At 39.8% G+C, this 17260-nt stretch overlaps 2 protein-coding genes across 2 annotated transcripts in view; one reads left to right on the top strand and one right to left on the bottom strand.

Moving 5' to 3' along the window:
- Window positions 1-3178, top strand: part of dyl (dusky-like) — a 110722-nt gene extending 107544 nt beyond the window's left edge. Inside the window, exons 4-6 of the mRNA XM_065220652.1 lie at window positions 29-1274; window positions 1393-1414; window positions 1485-3178. Coding sequence (XP_065076724.1) covers window positions 29-1274; window positions 1393-1414; window positions 1485-1512 — 1296 coding nt within the window. The 3' untranslated portion in view covers window positions 1513-3178. The remainder of the gene's footprint in view (window positions 1-28; window positions 1275-1392; window positions 1415-1484) is intronic.
- Window positions 3179-13330: 10152 nt separating this feature from the next.
- On the bottom strand, window positions 13331-16152 carry Myt1. Its single transcript, XM_065220578.1, has 4 exons — window positions 15948-16152; window positions 15225-15872; window positions 14260-15158; window positions 13331-14199 (listed from the first exon to the last, which is right to left on the bottom strand). Exons 2-4 carry the CDS (start codon window positions 15855-15857, stop codon window positions 14022-14024), a joined length of 1710 nt encoding a protein of 569 aa, XP_065076650.1. The 5' UTR covers window positions 15858-15872; window positions 15948-16152; the 3' UTR covers window positions 13331-14021.
- Window positions 16153-17260: the final 1108 nt, after the last annotated feature.

Below are 17260 nucleotides of genomic sequence, written 5' to 3'. Positions count from 1 at the left end.
AGACAATGATTGACTCTTTTTTTTGTAGGCTCGTAAGCTGCGTTGCACGTGGTACGATTTCTACGAGAAGGCCGTCACGTTCCGTCCATTCCAAGTCGACATGCTACACGCTGTGACGGCTAACTTCCTTGGTGACAATCTCCAGTGCTGGATGCAGATTCAAGTCGGTAAGGGTCCATGGGCTTCCGAAGTGTCGGGTATCGTGAAGATCGGTCAAACCATGACCATGGTGCTAGCCATCAAGGATGACGAGAACAAGTTCGATATGCTGGTCCGCAACTGTGTTGCTCATGATGGCAAGCGTGCTCCAATTCAACTGGTTGACCAACATGGATGCGTTGTACGTCCGAAGATTATGAGCAAATTCCAGAAGATCAAGAACTTTGGACCATCCGCATCGGTCGTGTCATTCGCGTACTTCCAAGCTTTCAAGTTCCCCGATTCCATGAACGTTCACTTCCAGTGTGTGATCCAGGTTTGCCGATACAATTGCCCAGAACCCAAGTGCGGCGGAGGAGACTACGGACTGCCAGCGCTGACCGGTAATGGAATCTCTGGAGAATATGGAGCTCCTGGCGCTTTGAGCGGAGAATATGGACCACCATCAGAATATGGAGTGCCACCAGCGTACCCAGATCCACGACACCCTTCGGACTCTTCTGGCGCATACTCGGAGAACCAGGACAATGTTGTACCGCCACCACAGGCTCAAACTTCAGGAAACTCAGGCGAGAACAAAGATGGCTCCAATCAATCGGATGCACCACAGCAAAATCAAAACCAAAACCAACTGCACAATGAGATCCATGACAACATCAACATGCCGCCACCACCACCACCTGGACAGTCGGGATATGTAACCGTTACCAAGCGAAAGGATGATATGGCCAACGATGGGAACCTGGTCAGCCTGGGAGGCCGTCCACGATCGGTGGAAGGCTTGGATGACCTGCGCGGAGTTCGACGACGACGTGATACCATGACTGTGGTGGTGAAACCCCGCATCTACAAGCGTGACGCCCAGGAGATGACCGATGTCAACACGGAACGAATCATCCAGGTCGTTGCCCCGGGTGACGTGAACTTTGCACTGAACGGTGGTGCCAACAACGAGACCGTTGTGATCCAATCGCAACGTACCGTGGATCCGGAAACCATCTGCATGTCGGTGCCAAGCTTCGTCGGTGGATTGGTGATGCTGCTGTTGGTTCTGGCTGTGGCCTCACTAGTCGCCGCTTTCCTCTTCGTCCGGGTGAGACACTTCGATCGCAAAGGTACGGCTCCCACCTTCGTGTCGCAGTTTCTCAAGGTGAACTAATACGTGTAACCAAAACACAATCTGGTCTCGTTTTTTTGGTTTCTTTTCTTCTTTTTTTCTTTCGTATTTTGTAGCTAACCACATGCCACTGTCCAGGTAAAACTAGGGTCCCGGTACTGACATTCAACACTCATCCCAAACCATCCATATCTTTCCCTCCCAGCAGCTCACACGTGTTCCTGGTATCAAAGTAAAACGCTTCAGCCGATCCCTCCGCGGTGCCGCGGTTGTACACGACGAATTGCATGTGGAGCTTCGCTGTTCGAATGGTTAACGTTTTGTTAGATGCTTGTTTTATTGGTTAGGTACGCAGTGGCATTCTGGATACTTGACCCACTCGCAAACGCGTGGGTTAGGCGGTCAGTTACTTGGTGAAGTTCAATGGAATGTGCTAGCACTGTTAGGAGCGATTCAGCATTCGAAAATAGACCTTCATTGGCCTACAAAAAAAAAAGAAAAAAAGTAACGCCAAAGCATTCCAACGGAACTCATTGTACACCGGTTACATCTGTTGACGAATGTTGAAACTATTCTAAACCAACAAACGCTTCCTTGAATGCATCAACTTTCCTAGCTTCTATCTAATCTATAAACACACCACACCACACCACACCACCCCTTGCTACATCACCCATCAAGAGGAGCTTTCCCCAGTGCACTAATCCCTTATCTTTTCATCTAAAATCCTATCTTAGAAGAAAATGAAAACCGCCACGCTTCTTAAATTCCCAAGCTCCTCTTCATCTCACACTAACCTATTTATGTACACGCTTAATTTATTCAATCAAAATATCCTCTCGCCCTTGCATCGTTTTCACACCCTCACACCTCCCCCCTTGTCTACAACCCCTGAAAAAAGAAAAGAAGAGAGAGAAAGAAAACTAAAATGTGTAGAATTAGCGACAACAAAACCGATGATTTTCAATTCCGTCACTATGTTGTAGGGTTTTTTTCGTGTAGCTTATAACTATCTAGATCTGGAGCGAGTGAGACGGTACCCTATTGCCAAATCTCGCAAACCCGGATCTATTACCGAGTATCTTTGAATCTAAAGAACACTTATTTATTTGCTTAAATTATAGTTCCCTATCCCCTATCCCTTGCCTATCGGTGAATGTGTCTTCACCAAAGCCAACTACTAACTCCTCAACTTCATCCTTCCATCTCCGATATCAATGAGAGAATGCTAACGAACCAACTTAAATTATACATATTAGCTAGAAATGACAACTCAGACCTCCTTTAGTCCACCCTTTCACGGTACTTTTTCAGTGACACAAACGAAATGGCGCCCCAACACTAGTCTAGTCGCCAGATTAAATCCCTTCAACCAAATCAGCGTTTATCCCTTGATTCCCATCTTATCGGAAAAAAAAATATTAAAGCAGTATTTACAGGTTAGCAAGTAGCGAAAGCATTTCGGGTTAAATGAAAGAAACAAAAAACAATCTGCACCAATACAGAGACTAACAATCTGTTACGACAAAACTGGCGCACCAGGAGAAGGAATTCTATTTCTAGCCCAAATTAGAGCGATTAGAACGTACGACTTCATGCCGACTACCACGGACAGACAGACAGACGGTTACAAGACCTACAGTAACGCTAGGGAAATTACAATTAATTAAAACTAAAAGTTAGCAATTAGCCAACAAATACGGAACGGAGAACGACGAAATATGTGTATGAAAATGTGAAAGTTAAATAATAAAAAAAAAACAATTGAACAATTCACTGTATGTTAATTATAGACGCGACAAGTTAATGATGAAACAACGAGTAGGAACAACGGAAAAAAGTATCTTTGTAAATATTTATTTAAAGCGATAGTTAACTAATAAAGAAAATTGAATTGTAAAACATGTTGTTTCATTTTTGTATCACCTCTTTATGACCGGATGATGACATGTCGACCCTGAAGCTGCGGTAAGTTAATTGGATTTGCATTAAGGTCTTCTTTTTGAAATATTCTTCGAACATCATTTTCTAAATGTATGGGTAAAATTCATTGGAAGTGCATGTCCCCACGCCAAAACTGTCCATGTTTCATAAATATCAACTGGTATGGTGAGGAAAATTAAACCATCTCTTTTCTTCCTCCATTTCAATACAACAGCAAATGTGATGTCACACTATCTAGTGCATAAGAATGTAGCAGACAAAACGTTCACACGTTCTTTTAACTTGGCAACAGAGGACTTCTGCATCAACTTCAAATGACTTTTAGTAAAAAAAAATAACGGCTGTAGTAAATCATTATATCAATGATTTTGTCAAATTATCTTAACAAAAAATAGTACAAATTCTCATTACTGATCATTACCAAACGTATCCCATGACAATGTAATGCTCACTGCATATTTATGATCATTTCTTCGACTATATTTTATATTTAATTGCAATACCTTTCGTGGACCATTCATACCATCGTAATGTTTGTTTACTTTGCACGATAGGTAGCCTGTTTGACAGTTCAATAGGTAGACTTGGCTTCACTGTAAATGTGACTGTAAATACGCAAATGCCCGCACCTTGGCCTTAACCCCGGCCATAAGATTCTGCACAACCTGTGAATCAACCGTTTTTTGCATGTAAACCCATACTTTCTTCAGTTCCTCGACTGTCTTCACTACCTTAGGTCGTTTAAGAAGGTGCTGCTTCATAATCGCCCAGTACTTCTCGATGGGGCGGAGCGGCACGAAATTGACCTTATTGTCCGCATACCACTTCAGCACGTCCTTGGAGTAGTGGCATGAGGCCAAATCCGGCCAGAAGATTGTTGGGACGTTGTGGGCCTTCAGGAGAGGAAGCAGCCGCTTCTGGAGGCACTCTTTTATGTACACCTGTCCGTTCATCGTGTCCTGGGTCACGAAAGGTGCACTCCGCTTCCCGCACGTGCAGATGGCTTGCCAAAACAGGAATTTCTTCGCAAATTTGGACATCTTCTGAGTGCGGACATGCTCCGGAACGCTGAACTTATCCTTGGCCGTGAAAAACAGGTTGCCGGGGATCTGTTTGAAGTCGGCCTTCACATATGTTTCGTCGTCCATGATGCAGCATTCAACTTTCGTCAGCATGTTGAGGTACAACTTCCTGGCACGGGTTTTGGCGGACTTGTTCTGCTTCTCGTCGCGATTAGGGGCCTTTTGTACCTTGAACGTTCGAAGCCCAGCCTTAGTTTTGGCCTTCTGGACAAAACTTCGGCTTAGGTGCAGCTTCTTAGCCACATCCCTAACGGAGGCGTTCGGATTTCGGTTGAAGGCCCCAACTACGCGGTTGTGATTTTTGGTGTTGTACGGAATACTTTTTCCTTCACTTCTAGGCTTCCGATCGGTGGTCAACCGTTCCTCGAACCGCTTAATCACTCGCGACACCGTGGAATTCGCGATTCCCAACGTTTTAGCGATGGAACGATTCGAGAGATCCTTGTTCTCGTGATGAATGCGCAAGATTTTATCACGCACGAGCTGTTCTTTCGACTCCATTTCCGCGAGTTTTGATCACAGGGTTTTAAAACTTGCAGGATGTAAATAATGCACTATGAACTAAATCCACCCAAATTTTCATTAAATTCTACCCAACGGTTAAAAAGTTAGAGCAATTTCATAGTGTGGCAATTTCATCGTGGACACCCTTTAGATTAGAGATTAGATAGAAAATCATGAAATACAAGTGTTAATTCAAGAGCAAATTTTCATTACGTCGAATGTAACAAAGGTAAACAAAGTCGAGCTTTCAGTGTCAATCGATTCTCCTGCTATTACACTATATACTGTCCGAATATAGGATCAAATCACATTTTTAAATTTATTTGCCAGTCAAATTGCTTTTTGACGTAATCACCTTCCGATCAAAATAGTTTTCGATGTTACTTAAGTCACCCAATTTCTATGGAGATGCCGTTTGACTTAAGTAACAGCGCTGAGAAATCCGTGAAAAGTGTACGTTCGTCGTTTCGCTTTCTCATTATTAAAGTGAATAAATCGAACTGTTTGTTGCTAAGATGGTTTCGGTGGTCCTAAAATGATGAATGGGCTGCACGTAAGGAGACGTAATTGATAATTCTCCCGAATATCCTGGTAAATACATTTTGACTTAAGTAAGGGGCCACGACGTATAATAACTTTTGACTCAAAAACCAGTGTTTTTTAGCATGAAAGCTAGCGATTTGCATTTGTATGATTAAAACCCTGCTAAATATGTTAAACATTGCTATCACTATGAGATTATATGTGTTTACTTGGAAATAGGAATAACTTTTCGGTCATCAAAACAAAACTTTATTTTTCTCGGATTGGTGCGAATGTTACTTACGACATAATGAAAATTTGCTCTTGAATTTTTTGTTTTATTTGATGTTTATTGCATGAAATTATAAAATAAGAACGAATACTAACCACTCATAAGCTTAGATGTTAAAATTATGCGTAAATGAGGGAGATAATAATTTACTGTCACATGCAAGCTTGCAGCTAAAATGTAATTTCAATAAACTGTTTGAAAAATAATGGGCTACGACATTTTTCCTATTCTCTATCTCCGCCGTATGTTTTGTTTTGCTCTGGACGATGGTTTTGCAAAAAATGTACTGTTGCCACCTCTGCTTTCATGTGTTCTCATGATTGGGAATCGCACCACGAAATCACATGAACCTTATGTGTCCAATGAAGTTTATGTGATTTTTAGGGGCACGCAATAACCTTTAACTCCAAAGCAGGCAGCGGTTGTAATTAAATTAATTCTATTAACTACTGCTTTAATTATATTAATTATACAATGTAGAACATTAACTACTTTTTAACTCCATTAATTACAGTCGAAATTTCGTAATTAAAGTACATTAATTACATTTTCAATAGTTTTAATTACATTAATTACGGATAGATATTTTTAATTACCTTCAGTACTACTTCAAAACGCATTAATTACTTTATGTACTTTTGATTGCATTTTAACTTCAACGCACCGGTTCTTTGTATTGCGTGCCCCTTGTGTGATTTATAAAATATCATGTGCGTTCCCAATGGAAAGCACCGACAAACCGACATGACACTTAATTCTGACTTATGCCCGAAAATCGTAAACGGCCGATTTAAATGTGCAGTGGTCCGAACTGGCAAAACCATAGGATTTTTTGTTCTAGATAAAAATAATTTGTCCAGAATAGATCAGACACGAGCCAATTCATAACTTTTGCATGCTGGTTCATGGCTTAGCGAAATATTTCCCGCGAACACGGAGCCAGATGTCAGTGCACAGCAAAAAAAAATGTAATATCGATCAACGTAATTCAAGCTGATGTATGAAATAATGATGTAATAGCAAAAAGCAGATACAATATAACATCAATGGATGTAATTTTGTTTCGCAAAATCGATGTACATCGTACAATGTGATATTACACAACCGATGAACCTGTGTAGTGTGCTTTGGTCAGAAATTTTATTGTTTTTGCTTTGGTCGTTCATGTCGGTTTGTCGGTGATGCAAGACAAATCTTAGGTAATCATGACAGCAGTTGGCCTCTTTTTTTCATTCATATTGTTTTCAATAATCAAACGTCATGATTACCTGGGTTTTGTAAAAAAAAAAAGGTACATATTTACGTTGTTTGTACCAAAGAATGGATCAATAACAATGCTGAGGTTTGGACAGAACTATGCTATGGCTATCACAGTATCATACATTTGATTGTCCATATACAGTAGCGCCAAAAGCATGCTGTGGTGGGTTTAAAACTTGACCATCTTAATGGATCAGTGGAAATGCTGAGGATTTGACAGAACTATTGACAAATCCAAGTTTCAATCGGTCACCGTGGCGCTGCAATCGCAGCGGTGATAAGTCCGAAATAATGTGTCAATATATACAATACATTTTTGAAATTTCAACCAAAAAACTATTATTTTGTATTTATTCTAGCGAGTTTCTGTGGGAGTCAAAACATGATCCGAGCAAAAAAGTAGTACTCGTAATAATGGTAGGGGAATTTACGTATTCTCGGCAACCTAAGCAGCGACCTTCTTTCTATAGCCTTTTTCTCTATGGAACGCACACATATGCAGTATTGGTTTGTTTACAATCTTTTGCTGCCAGCTGCTCTAACAATTTCAGTCGAAAGAATTGTCAAAAACTGTTTTAAAACGCTTTTACAAAGCTCCAATCTTCTCTAGTGAGAGCGAGTATTGTCGGCAACCAGTTTTTCTTCGGCAACCGTTCCATTTGAGCTGCATGTAAATCTGCTGTTCTATTATCGGCAACTCGAAATCAGCTACAATTTGTAGTGCGTGTGTTTCATTTCAAGAAAACCCTGCTAGATTGCTTTTTCTCAGTGGTAAAAATATAGTCAAATTGAAGCTGAAAGCATAAAGAATCGTTTGCATGCATTCAGCGAAGTGTATTGTAATTGTAATTGTTCAGTGCATAGGCTGTGCCTTCCGCTAAGAAGGCTTATCTAGGGACCAACCCCCTAGTCTATACACCTACTGTCCTTCCCGTTGCACTCGTCAGCTCGTGCGATACTATAGACACACATGGGTGGTCGTATCCGGGTCCTCCCCTGGGTAGGCTCGTGTCCGTCCAGGTTCTGGTACATTAACTTATCTATATGCATGGTAATTATACTTTTAAAACTCACCCTTTGATTATAATGTCGAAAATGCTGAAACTAAATAAAGGTTAGCGATCCATATAAGGTGTGTGCTGCGACGGAGTAGTAATTGAAGGAAATGAGGTTCTGATGTGAAGTATAGGTAATTCTAAAATAGGTAAATCAATTAATCATTAGCTGCTAACAGTTACTAATAAATGGGTACGATAAATCACTCATCAATGAGTATTGCCACTCCCACTGAAAAATGGGCAAAACCTTAATCATAAATGGATATTCGATTCCTACCGTGTATTTAAAGTAAAGTTAGGATCTTATCAAGCAAGCACACACCTTTTACGATTCTTATCCTACTTACGGTTTCCTGCACATACGACTTTTCCTAGATACAAGCTTCGTCCAGTATACATTGGCTGTCTCCAACCGGCATGATCCTTTCTGTCTGTTTCCTCTTGCCGGTGCAAGTTTAATTCTTCTTTTCTTGTTCGTTTCTGGTTTCTGGTCGTGTTCCCATTTGTCCTCAGGCAGTTAATATTAGTACATGATAGGAAGAAAGAAAGAAATAGAACAAGTTAAGTGTGAGCCGCATGCATTGGTTACTTATTTGGGTCATGGTGTTGTCTTCCCTATTTATTTGCCCTAGTCGCTCTCATATCGAACGTTTAACGCTGGATCAACAATAGAAAAGGGCCCATCAGCATTCGTAAACAAACCGCTCCAAAGCCCCCCACTCACAAAGCGAAGGCCACCCACGCAAACCAACACCATCATCGGATAGGGAAAACTTCCACCTACACGAAGACGGTGTTGGCCCGCGCGAGCAGCCCCCGATCTGTGAGGAATGGGCTCTGGACGGTCTGCCCACAAAAACCGATGGGCCCCCTTCCATTGTTGATCCAGAACTCACCCCCTTCCCTCACACTATTATGGTAGGAAAAGAGAACCCATATTTAGGAATCTATCGCGAACTGCGATGCAGAAGATATTAATAGCAAACTAATCTGGAACTGGTCTAAGACATATGACCCAGTGAGCATTGACACCTCACACTGTTGTGAATGAGCACGGACGCGAGATTTACTAGAGTATTAAATACAAAACGCAAATTCAAAATAAAACTTGACAAGACATCGTCAATCCCCTTATTCTTGGGCAGGGTCTGACTAGGGTTACCATTTAAAACAATTGAAAAGGAGGACATTTCATTTCAATTTTAGAGAAAAAGGAGGACAATGTAGATATTCTTTATCATCAATTGAGGAGGACAACGAGTTTTTATCAAACGTTTTGAAAATATATGCACTCACTCAAAATTTATTATTTTCAGTGTAGTGTAGTGTAGTCGTCATCAATTCGGTAAAAATCATCATTCTTTTAAGAGAAAACGGGACGTCATTCATTTTTGGAAATTCAAAATCAGTTTTTTCGGATAAAACCGAAATTCTGTCTATGAAAAAGTGTTCACTGTGTTCCAGTAGCCAAGTAGAATCCAATGAAAAAATTTTCGTTTACGTTATTTTGGTTTTGAACGAAAAAACTGATTTTGAATATTTGAAAATTAATGACTTTCCCTTTTGGTAATTGGCCGTTTGCCTATTGGGTTACGTAAAATTAAAAAGCAATAGTCCTTTCTAAAGGATGCAACTACCTAGCTTTCAAAATTAATTATACAGTACAGGTAAAATAAGGGTACTAATGCTGGATATTTTGTCCTTCTAAAAAACTTCTGCAACTTTTTAATATGAGTATTGAAGATTCTGAAATTCTTACTGCTGGGTGGTTAAATAATAAAAAATTAACGGAATTATTATGGGCTTAAAAAGTTGAATCAGCTTAAACTTCCAATGATTTTAGTAAAACGCATCTTATTTGGTTCATTTTTCAAATTGTTCGCTCGTCAAGCAGAATGAACTACTACTATTTTTTTTTCTAGTCGAAACATTATTTTATTCGAAAAAATCAGAATTTATGGTCAACGAATAGTATCGTTTCTGAATCCATGATGACTTTCATGTTTCAAAATTGCTTAAAATACACTACACTATGAGTATTTTGAGATCAGAGAAGACGAGACTACAAATAAAAAAAAGTATGATTGATTTGAATGATTGTGCTTCAAGAAATTACAGTTTTAAAAACGGTGTTCAAACAAGAAGCGTTTTACCGAAATAACTCATCCTTCATGCAGAGTCAATTTATCATCGCTCTAAAAATACCAGTAAATTTTGAATATTTAATCAACCAGCAGCCCAAATTTCAGCAATTTAAATGCACATACTAAAACATTACAGCTCTTTGAACTTTTTTGGAGTGCCAAACACTTTACAATTAGCCCTTTAATATGACTTAAGAGAGGAGTAGATTCAAAACAAACTGCCTTGGCAACCTCTGCCTGGTATGCAATCCAGATCTAAGATACAACTGGCTTCTTACTTTTTTATCTCTATCTCTATCTCTCTCTTACGGACTTCAAATCGGCCAATCACGAGCTGGTTCGCGTTTGACAGAAAAGTGGTTCATTTTCGTCCCCGTATTGTCTACTCTTCTCTTAGATCAAGATAGTCGCTGTTCGATTGGCTCTGGCTTTGACAGTTCCTTTTGGCTTAAAACCAGCCAGTCCGCTTCTCTCTTATACTAGACCCTTTATAATATGACCGGTTCTGTACATACTTGAAAATGAACTAGTGAACTGTTTTGCACGAAAACGTCAGTTTAATAACTTCAAAGCCTTGGATGAGGTTGCGTCAAAATAAAATGGAAAATTTATTTATTAACATTTTGCTTGAAAATATTCATGGATTAAAAAGGAGGACATTTTGAGGCAAAAGGAGGACATGTAAAAACATTCGAAAAAGGAGGACATGTCCTCCTTTAGGATACCATATGGTAACCCTAGGTCTGACGATGTGAATCTGATTTTGATCAGTGAACGGGCCCCATATGGTACATTTTCTCACCATGAACCTGTCATTTCCAGCCTATCTGAACTATTTAATAAATGGAAACCATAACATGGGTTACGCTTCCCCTAAGCGGGCCCTCCGCATCCTATCTCTGTCTTATCTCAAATGCCAATGGTTTGAATGTATCAATATATACATTGGAAATGACGTTCAATCAAATAAACCCATACCCCACTCACTTGGCCAGGCTTCAGAATCGTCCAGTGGGCAGTGCGCTCTACACTCCAAGTTCCCTTTCTTTCAAATTCACCCCAAATTTGATATTTTACCCCTTTGAGTGTTGATTAATCACAATGAAACATTGTGACAGAGCACGGACTTGAGGTTACTAGAGTATTAAATAATCTAGGTCCTATTTAGGATTATATCTGAAAAATCCAAATTTGGCCAACGCCCACCATGCATTCAGCGAAGTGTATTCGTAAGAAAATCCAGTGAAAATAGTGTTTCAATTTGGGTTGCCGAAAATAGTCTGTCATGCCGAAGCCGTCATTTCCCCTATATAATTCTGAATTTCGACAGTGAGCATTCATAAGGGCGAATACGCGATGATCGATTCTCTTCATCGATTTTCTCTTTGCATTGCTACAGCTAAGCGAAACAATTTTCAAGAATTTGTTCAATGCAGAGTAGTAACAGGTTGTATTGGCTATCAAAAGCAACAGCAAACGCTCCGAGAAACGTTAAATCTAGCGAGCTATTAACAAAAGAGAAAATCGACGAAGAGAATCGATCATCGCGTATAGGCCCTTATGCATGCTCACTGTCGATTTTATCGTGATTTGTTTCGAAAATATCTTCCAAATAAACAAACATCATCCAGATCACCCGATTCGTCCACCGACTAAATCTATTTCCACTTAAAAATTAATTTCAGTCGGTGTATTAATCAGCAGATTAAATCGTTTTTCGTCTGGTGCTACACCGAGCAATCGGCCTATTTAATAGTTTTTCGTCGATGGATTTAGTCGGCCAACTTTGTCTGCTGTTTAATCGGCAGATGATTTCAAACCTTAACATGTTTTCTGTAATTTAACTGTCTTGAAGTAGCTTTTTATTTAGGAACAATGCATTACAAAATAATTTTATGCATTTTGTACAAGGTTCATCCATGCTGACAAGAAATTTGCATGAAATTACATTGAAATTAAACAATTTTGCAAACAATCAATGAAATTGTCAAGGGCTGTCACAGACTTATCACCGTCGGTTAGTGCTTATTCCTGCCACCAGGCGCGCTGGAGTTTAAGTTGGATTTCTCAATAGTAGAATCCAAGTGAACTTTATGCGTCACTAGTAGTGGCTAGAAATAGTACTAGTCAATGGTGATAAATTTATGACAGCCGGTTCAAATTCCAGAGTTTGAATGATAAATTATTGAAAAAAAAATTCAAAATAGTGAGATACGATCATTAATATGAATGATACATGTAGGAAATTTGTCGAAGAATGTAATGTTATGTTAATTTTCATTTCAATGTCACTGAAAGATAATGAAAATGCGGTCTTTTGGTGAAGATATTTTTTAGGTTATGTTTTGTATGATTGCAGATTCTAACCCCGAATTCGACGTCCAAGTCGGATATACTGGATTATGTTGGGGACTCCGTGCTAGCTAGAGACCTAGCATATTGTCTGCCTGGGCAGCTTGCGTTTACGTAATTTAAAAATCAATTTTTTCCCTTATTGCAAGAAATTAAGAAATTATATTATTGAAGCCACTTACCAATTTGTAGAAGACCACTTTTCCTATAATTTGATAAGCTTTTTGATCACCAAAACTGACACTATGTTGTGGCATTTACATTACATTTGATGGTCCATATACAGTAGCGCCAAAAGCATACTGTGGTGAGTTCAAAACTTGATCAATTTAGATGGTCAAGTTTTGAACCCACCACAGCATGCTTTTGGACGATCAAATGTAAGATACTGTGGTAGCCACAGCATAGTTCTGTCAAAACCTCAGCATTTTCATTGATTCATTGATCAATTTTATTGTGTTTCATGTGTATTTTTCGGTGTCATAGGATAGAGACAAACCCGAAAAATGTTCGAAGGTCGAATCGAATCACCGACAAACCGACATGAATGATCATACAAATTACAAAGAAATTTCTGATCAAAGCTCAAAACTGACATCTGCCGCCGTGTTCGCGGAAAATATTTATCCTAGCCACGAACACGCCTACAGAATTTATGAGTTGTTTCGCGTCTAATCTATTTCGGACAAATTATTTTTATCTAGATAAAACATTTCTATGGTTTTGACAGATGGAATCGCTGCACATTTGAATCAATCGTTATGGATTCTCGTCAAGAGTTAAGTTTAAGTTTCATGTCGATTTGTCGGTGGTCGAATAACGAAAGGCTCATGTATGTGCACGGAAAAGCTTTCGAATAAATCAGTGCCATATTTTAGTCGATAGTTATGAGCATTTTATTGCGATTTGTAAATCCTGTATAAAATATATTCCCCAAAAAATATTAACCGCTAATGCATGATATCATATATCTCTTATAATCAACACTTACAGGGAGGTATAATAGAAGGTAGTCAATGTAATATTTTTTTTTACATTTTCTATTATATTATTAACATTGAGAAACGCTCAATGTTCTGAAGCTTTTGTAAGATTTTTCTTAACCACAATTGAATTGATTCAAAGCAAAACTGAAAAAAATCCTATACCTGCTGTACACATTTCCGAAGAATTCATTCTGTCTAACTATTCCTTTTCGTAGGTTTCTTTGTATATCACAAAATCTATCAATTTGCATCTTCGTTCCTACTAATCAATTAGTATACATTTCTAGCTAGTATGTGCTTAAATGCTAATAATTAGGTATTAGATCACCACAGGTTTGCAATCGTTATCATCCTGTATCCCAATTGAATGTTGTAAAACGAGTTTCACCTACTTTTTAGCAATCGAAAGTACGTACATATCTTTTTCAAGAAAGATTAAGGGTGCACAAAAATCAAAGCCAACGTTATTTTGAGATCCGTTTTCCGGTTCCGCTCGCCTTTCGCGTGATGACCATGACTGTTCATTACTAGGAAATGCTCACAGCGTCACAGCTAGGAACCGGTCTCAGCAGCCGCGGACAACGACCATTTCTAGGCCCACTCAGTCTGAATCATCTGACTGGAAGCAAAGTTTCTTTTTCGTTAGGAAGGAGGCATCGCTGACGGGACTAGTCGTATTATGCAGCAGTGAGTGACGCGAATGGAGGGTCGATTCTTCGGTTCGGTTGCTAGAATTGCTGTTGTCCAACGGAAGCATATCGTCGTCGACCGAATCGTAGCTGAAAGTGTTATTGTAATGCTATTGGTTGAGTTGGGAATGACATGTGTAGCTAACTTACCTAACATTCCTGGGAGGAGTGTCGACGTGATTGTTTCTGAAGCTAAGCCTCAATCCTAAATGATTGTGATTTAGCGGTGTCGAATTCATCATCCTCACCGGGGGTGTGTGCCTAGGAATATCATTGTTCAAAGTGGGAGTAATCTGTACGTCTGACCCTCCACTTCCACCCGTCAAATCCAGCTCTCCGGTGGACAGTAGATCATCATCTAGCTCATCATCGAAGTCCTTCATGAGACACGTCCGTACGCTACTATTAATTCCATTGCAAAAGCTACGGTTATTACTGTTCCTATAACTTGGTTCCCGCTTACAATCATCTGTCGGAAGGGACGGTTTGGCATGGTTCAATCGCAAACAACTGGCTATTGAGAGCACCAGGCTCGCCAAAAAACATTTTAGATTGCACAATTTCCTATGCATGTAGGATTTTAAGCCACGGATCACCCGCCACCGTCGTCTTTCATGGTGCAGTATTGATACTCCGGGCAGTCGTAGAAGTGTTTCAACAGACGGACGACAATCCGGTATGGGATTCATCATCCATCGGATCACATCCTGAAGCTCTTGAGATAACCTACATAAAAGCTCCGATGGAATGGATCCACTTCGAAGTCTCTGCCACAATGGGCCATTCGAAGGAAGCTCCAGATTGCTAGACAGTTCAAGAATTGCGATCCCCAAACTGAATATATCCACAGATTTGGTGTAACGCCCTTCCATCAATTCTGGAGCTATGTAACGGGAATCTCCTTCCGTAGCATGATTGTAATTTCGACTGCTCAAATCAAACACCAGACCAAAATCAGCCAGCTTACAGACACCATCGTCCGTAATTAGAATATTGTCTAGCTTTATATCCAGGTGAATCAGGTTCCGGTCGTGAAGACTTTTTAGCCCCTAAAATACGAATTTAACCAATGTTTTAAAACTTTGTTAATCTTTCCGAACATCCTTCCTACTCACCAGCAACAGATCCAAGAGAATGGACCAAATCTTATCCTCCGGAATGAACCGCTGCTCTCTGACATAATCTTCTAGGCTTCCTTTACACAGTTCCATCTGCATGAACAATCGATCCTCCTGCTCCCACGCCTGGTACAATTTCACACAGTTCTCATGCTCACTGAACTGTTCATACCGCCGAACTTCCTCCAGCCGTTCCTGTCGGTAGTTTTCTCCTCGAAAAAACTCCTTGGACTTCTTCACCGCATACAAACATCCATCCATCTTGCTCTTCACCTTGAATACTTCCCCGAACGAACCCTCCCCTACTTTGGCTATCTGTTCGAAGCACTGCTCGTAGTACGATTCCCTTTTACTTGGCTCATACAGCGTACTGAGCTCCGAACGATTGCTTCGAAACGAAACTGTATGAGCCACCGAGGAACCGTTCAGGCTCCGATTGAAACTTCCGTCGAACTTTGGGTACAGCTTCGGTGGTTTCGGCGGTCGCAGAGATCTATTCTTCCTATGTGGCTGTTTGAACGACAGCGACAGATTATTTTCCTCTAGGAACTCTGGTACCGGCAGTGGGGACCTCATTGTTACCGGGACTGTGCCAATAAGATTAGAATAGCGACGAGCGTTCTTTGTCATCAACCGGTCATCTACCTAACGGAACACCGATCGGAGCAAAACAAAGCACTGAGATTTACGCAAACAAGGTCTAGGTTATGTTCTACGTACCTGTTCATAGGTATGAACAAATTCAGAGCCGGAACCTAACGGAAAATTGTAGGTATATTTCTTGCTTCCTACGTTTTACGTTGCGTTCTGATCTATGTTGCTTGGATTCGCTTGTTTAAAATACAACTTCCACCAATCCTCAACACTCAATTATTTCCTGATAAAAATTAAATTTTAATCAAAAATGATTCCAGCGGTCTTTCTGTTTTCACTCTTGTTTTCGACTCGGATTTTAATTCGAACGGTTTTAAATGGATTTATGTTTGACAACCGAAGCGTTACGTAGCAGCGTTATATTGTTTAAGCGTTAGCTGGCAAAGGTATCAGCTCCCGGGAATCTATAAATTCATCCTGATTCCGTTCATATTGCCAAATCAAAGTTGGCACTCGTGGAGAATAGAAGAACTATGAAAGTGATGATGGTTTCAAAATTTTCCAAGGTGAGGTACACAGAAAAAAAGTTGTTGAATATTACATCCAAACTGCTGCAACCAGGTCAATCCATCGGTTGTGTAATATAACCATAGAGGTAACTCTAAGACCAGAAGGTCCCGAATAAACGAGCTCAACTTTTTGGCTCAGCTCTGGCACTCTCTTCGGTCCCAAGCTAATCGATTCACCCCTCGAAACATAGGAAAATCTACTAACCCCTCATTTTATCTGTCAAACTTTCATAGCGAATCAAAACAAACATAGTATAGTACTGGAATTTATACTAGAATGGGATCCGTTAGTCGATTTGCTTGGGACCAACAGGCTAGTCAAGTATAGTGAGCCAATTTAAAATCGTTAGTTTCGTATTGATTGTTGATATAACGTTGTATACGATGTACATCAATTTTGCGAACAAAATTACATCCATTGATGTAATATTGTATCTGCTTTTTGCTATTGCTGATTGCATCTGAAACTGGACTGTCCCAAAAATGCAAAAAGTGTGATAAAAGTGCACGTTTCCGTCAAATCGTTCTGATGTCTTCGGAACAATTATTGCTTGCATCATAAGGAATAAGTGCACCGAAGACATACCAAAACGATTAGACGTAAACTTGCAATTTTATCACACTTTTTAATAAGTGAAAACGCGCTTATTAGTCCAATTTGGTGTGAAATGCGCGTCATCATTACGTCATTATTTCATACATCAGCTTGAATTTCATTGATCGATATTACATTTTTTTTGCTATGTATACAAGCTCGTATACGAATGCTATCTAAAAATGCTTTTATTTTTCTAATGGAGCATTTTATTTAAATCTGGTTGCTACTACAGTGGTAGAAAAGCTGAAATTTTTGTATACACCTAAAAATCT

The sequence above is a fragment of the Ochlerotatus camptorhynchus genome, unplaced genomic scaffold (genome assembly GCF_037179485.1).
Source record: "Ochlerotatus camptorhynchus isolate MF236.1 unplaced genomic scaffold, CSIRO-AGI_Acam_v1.1 ptg000130l, whole genome shotgun sequence".
Classification (NCBI taxonomy): Eukaryota; Metazoa; Arthropoda; class Insecta; order Diptera; family Culicidae; genus Ochlerotatus; species Ochlerotatus camptorhynchus.
Note: the sequence above shows the minus strand (reverse complement) of the source record. Positions and strands in the feature narration are given on the sequence as shown.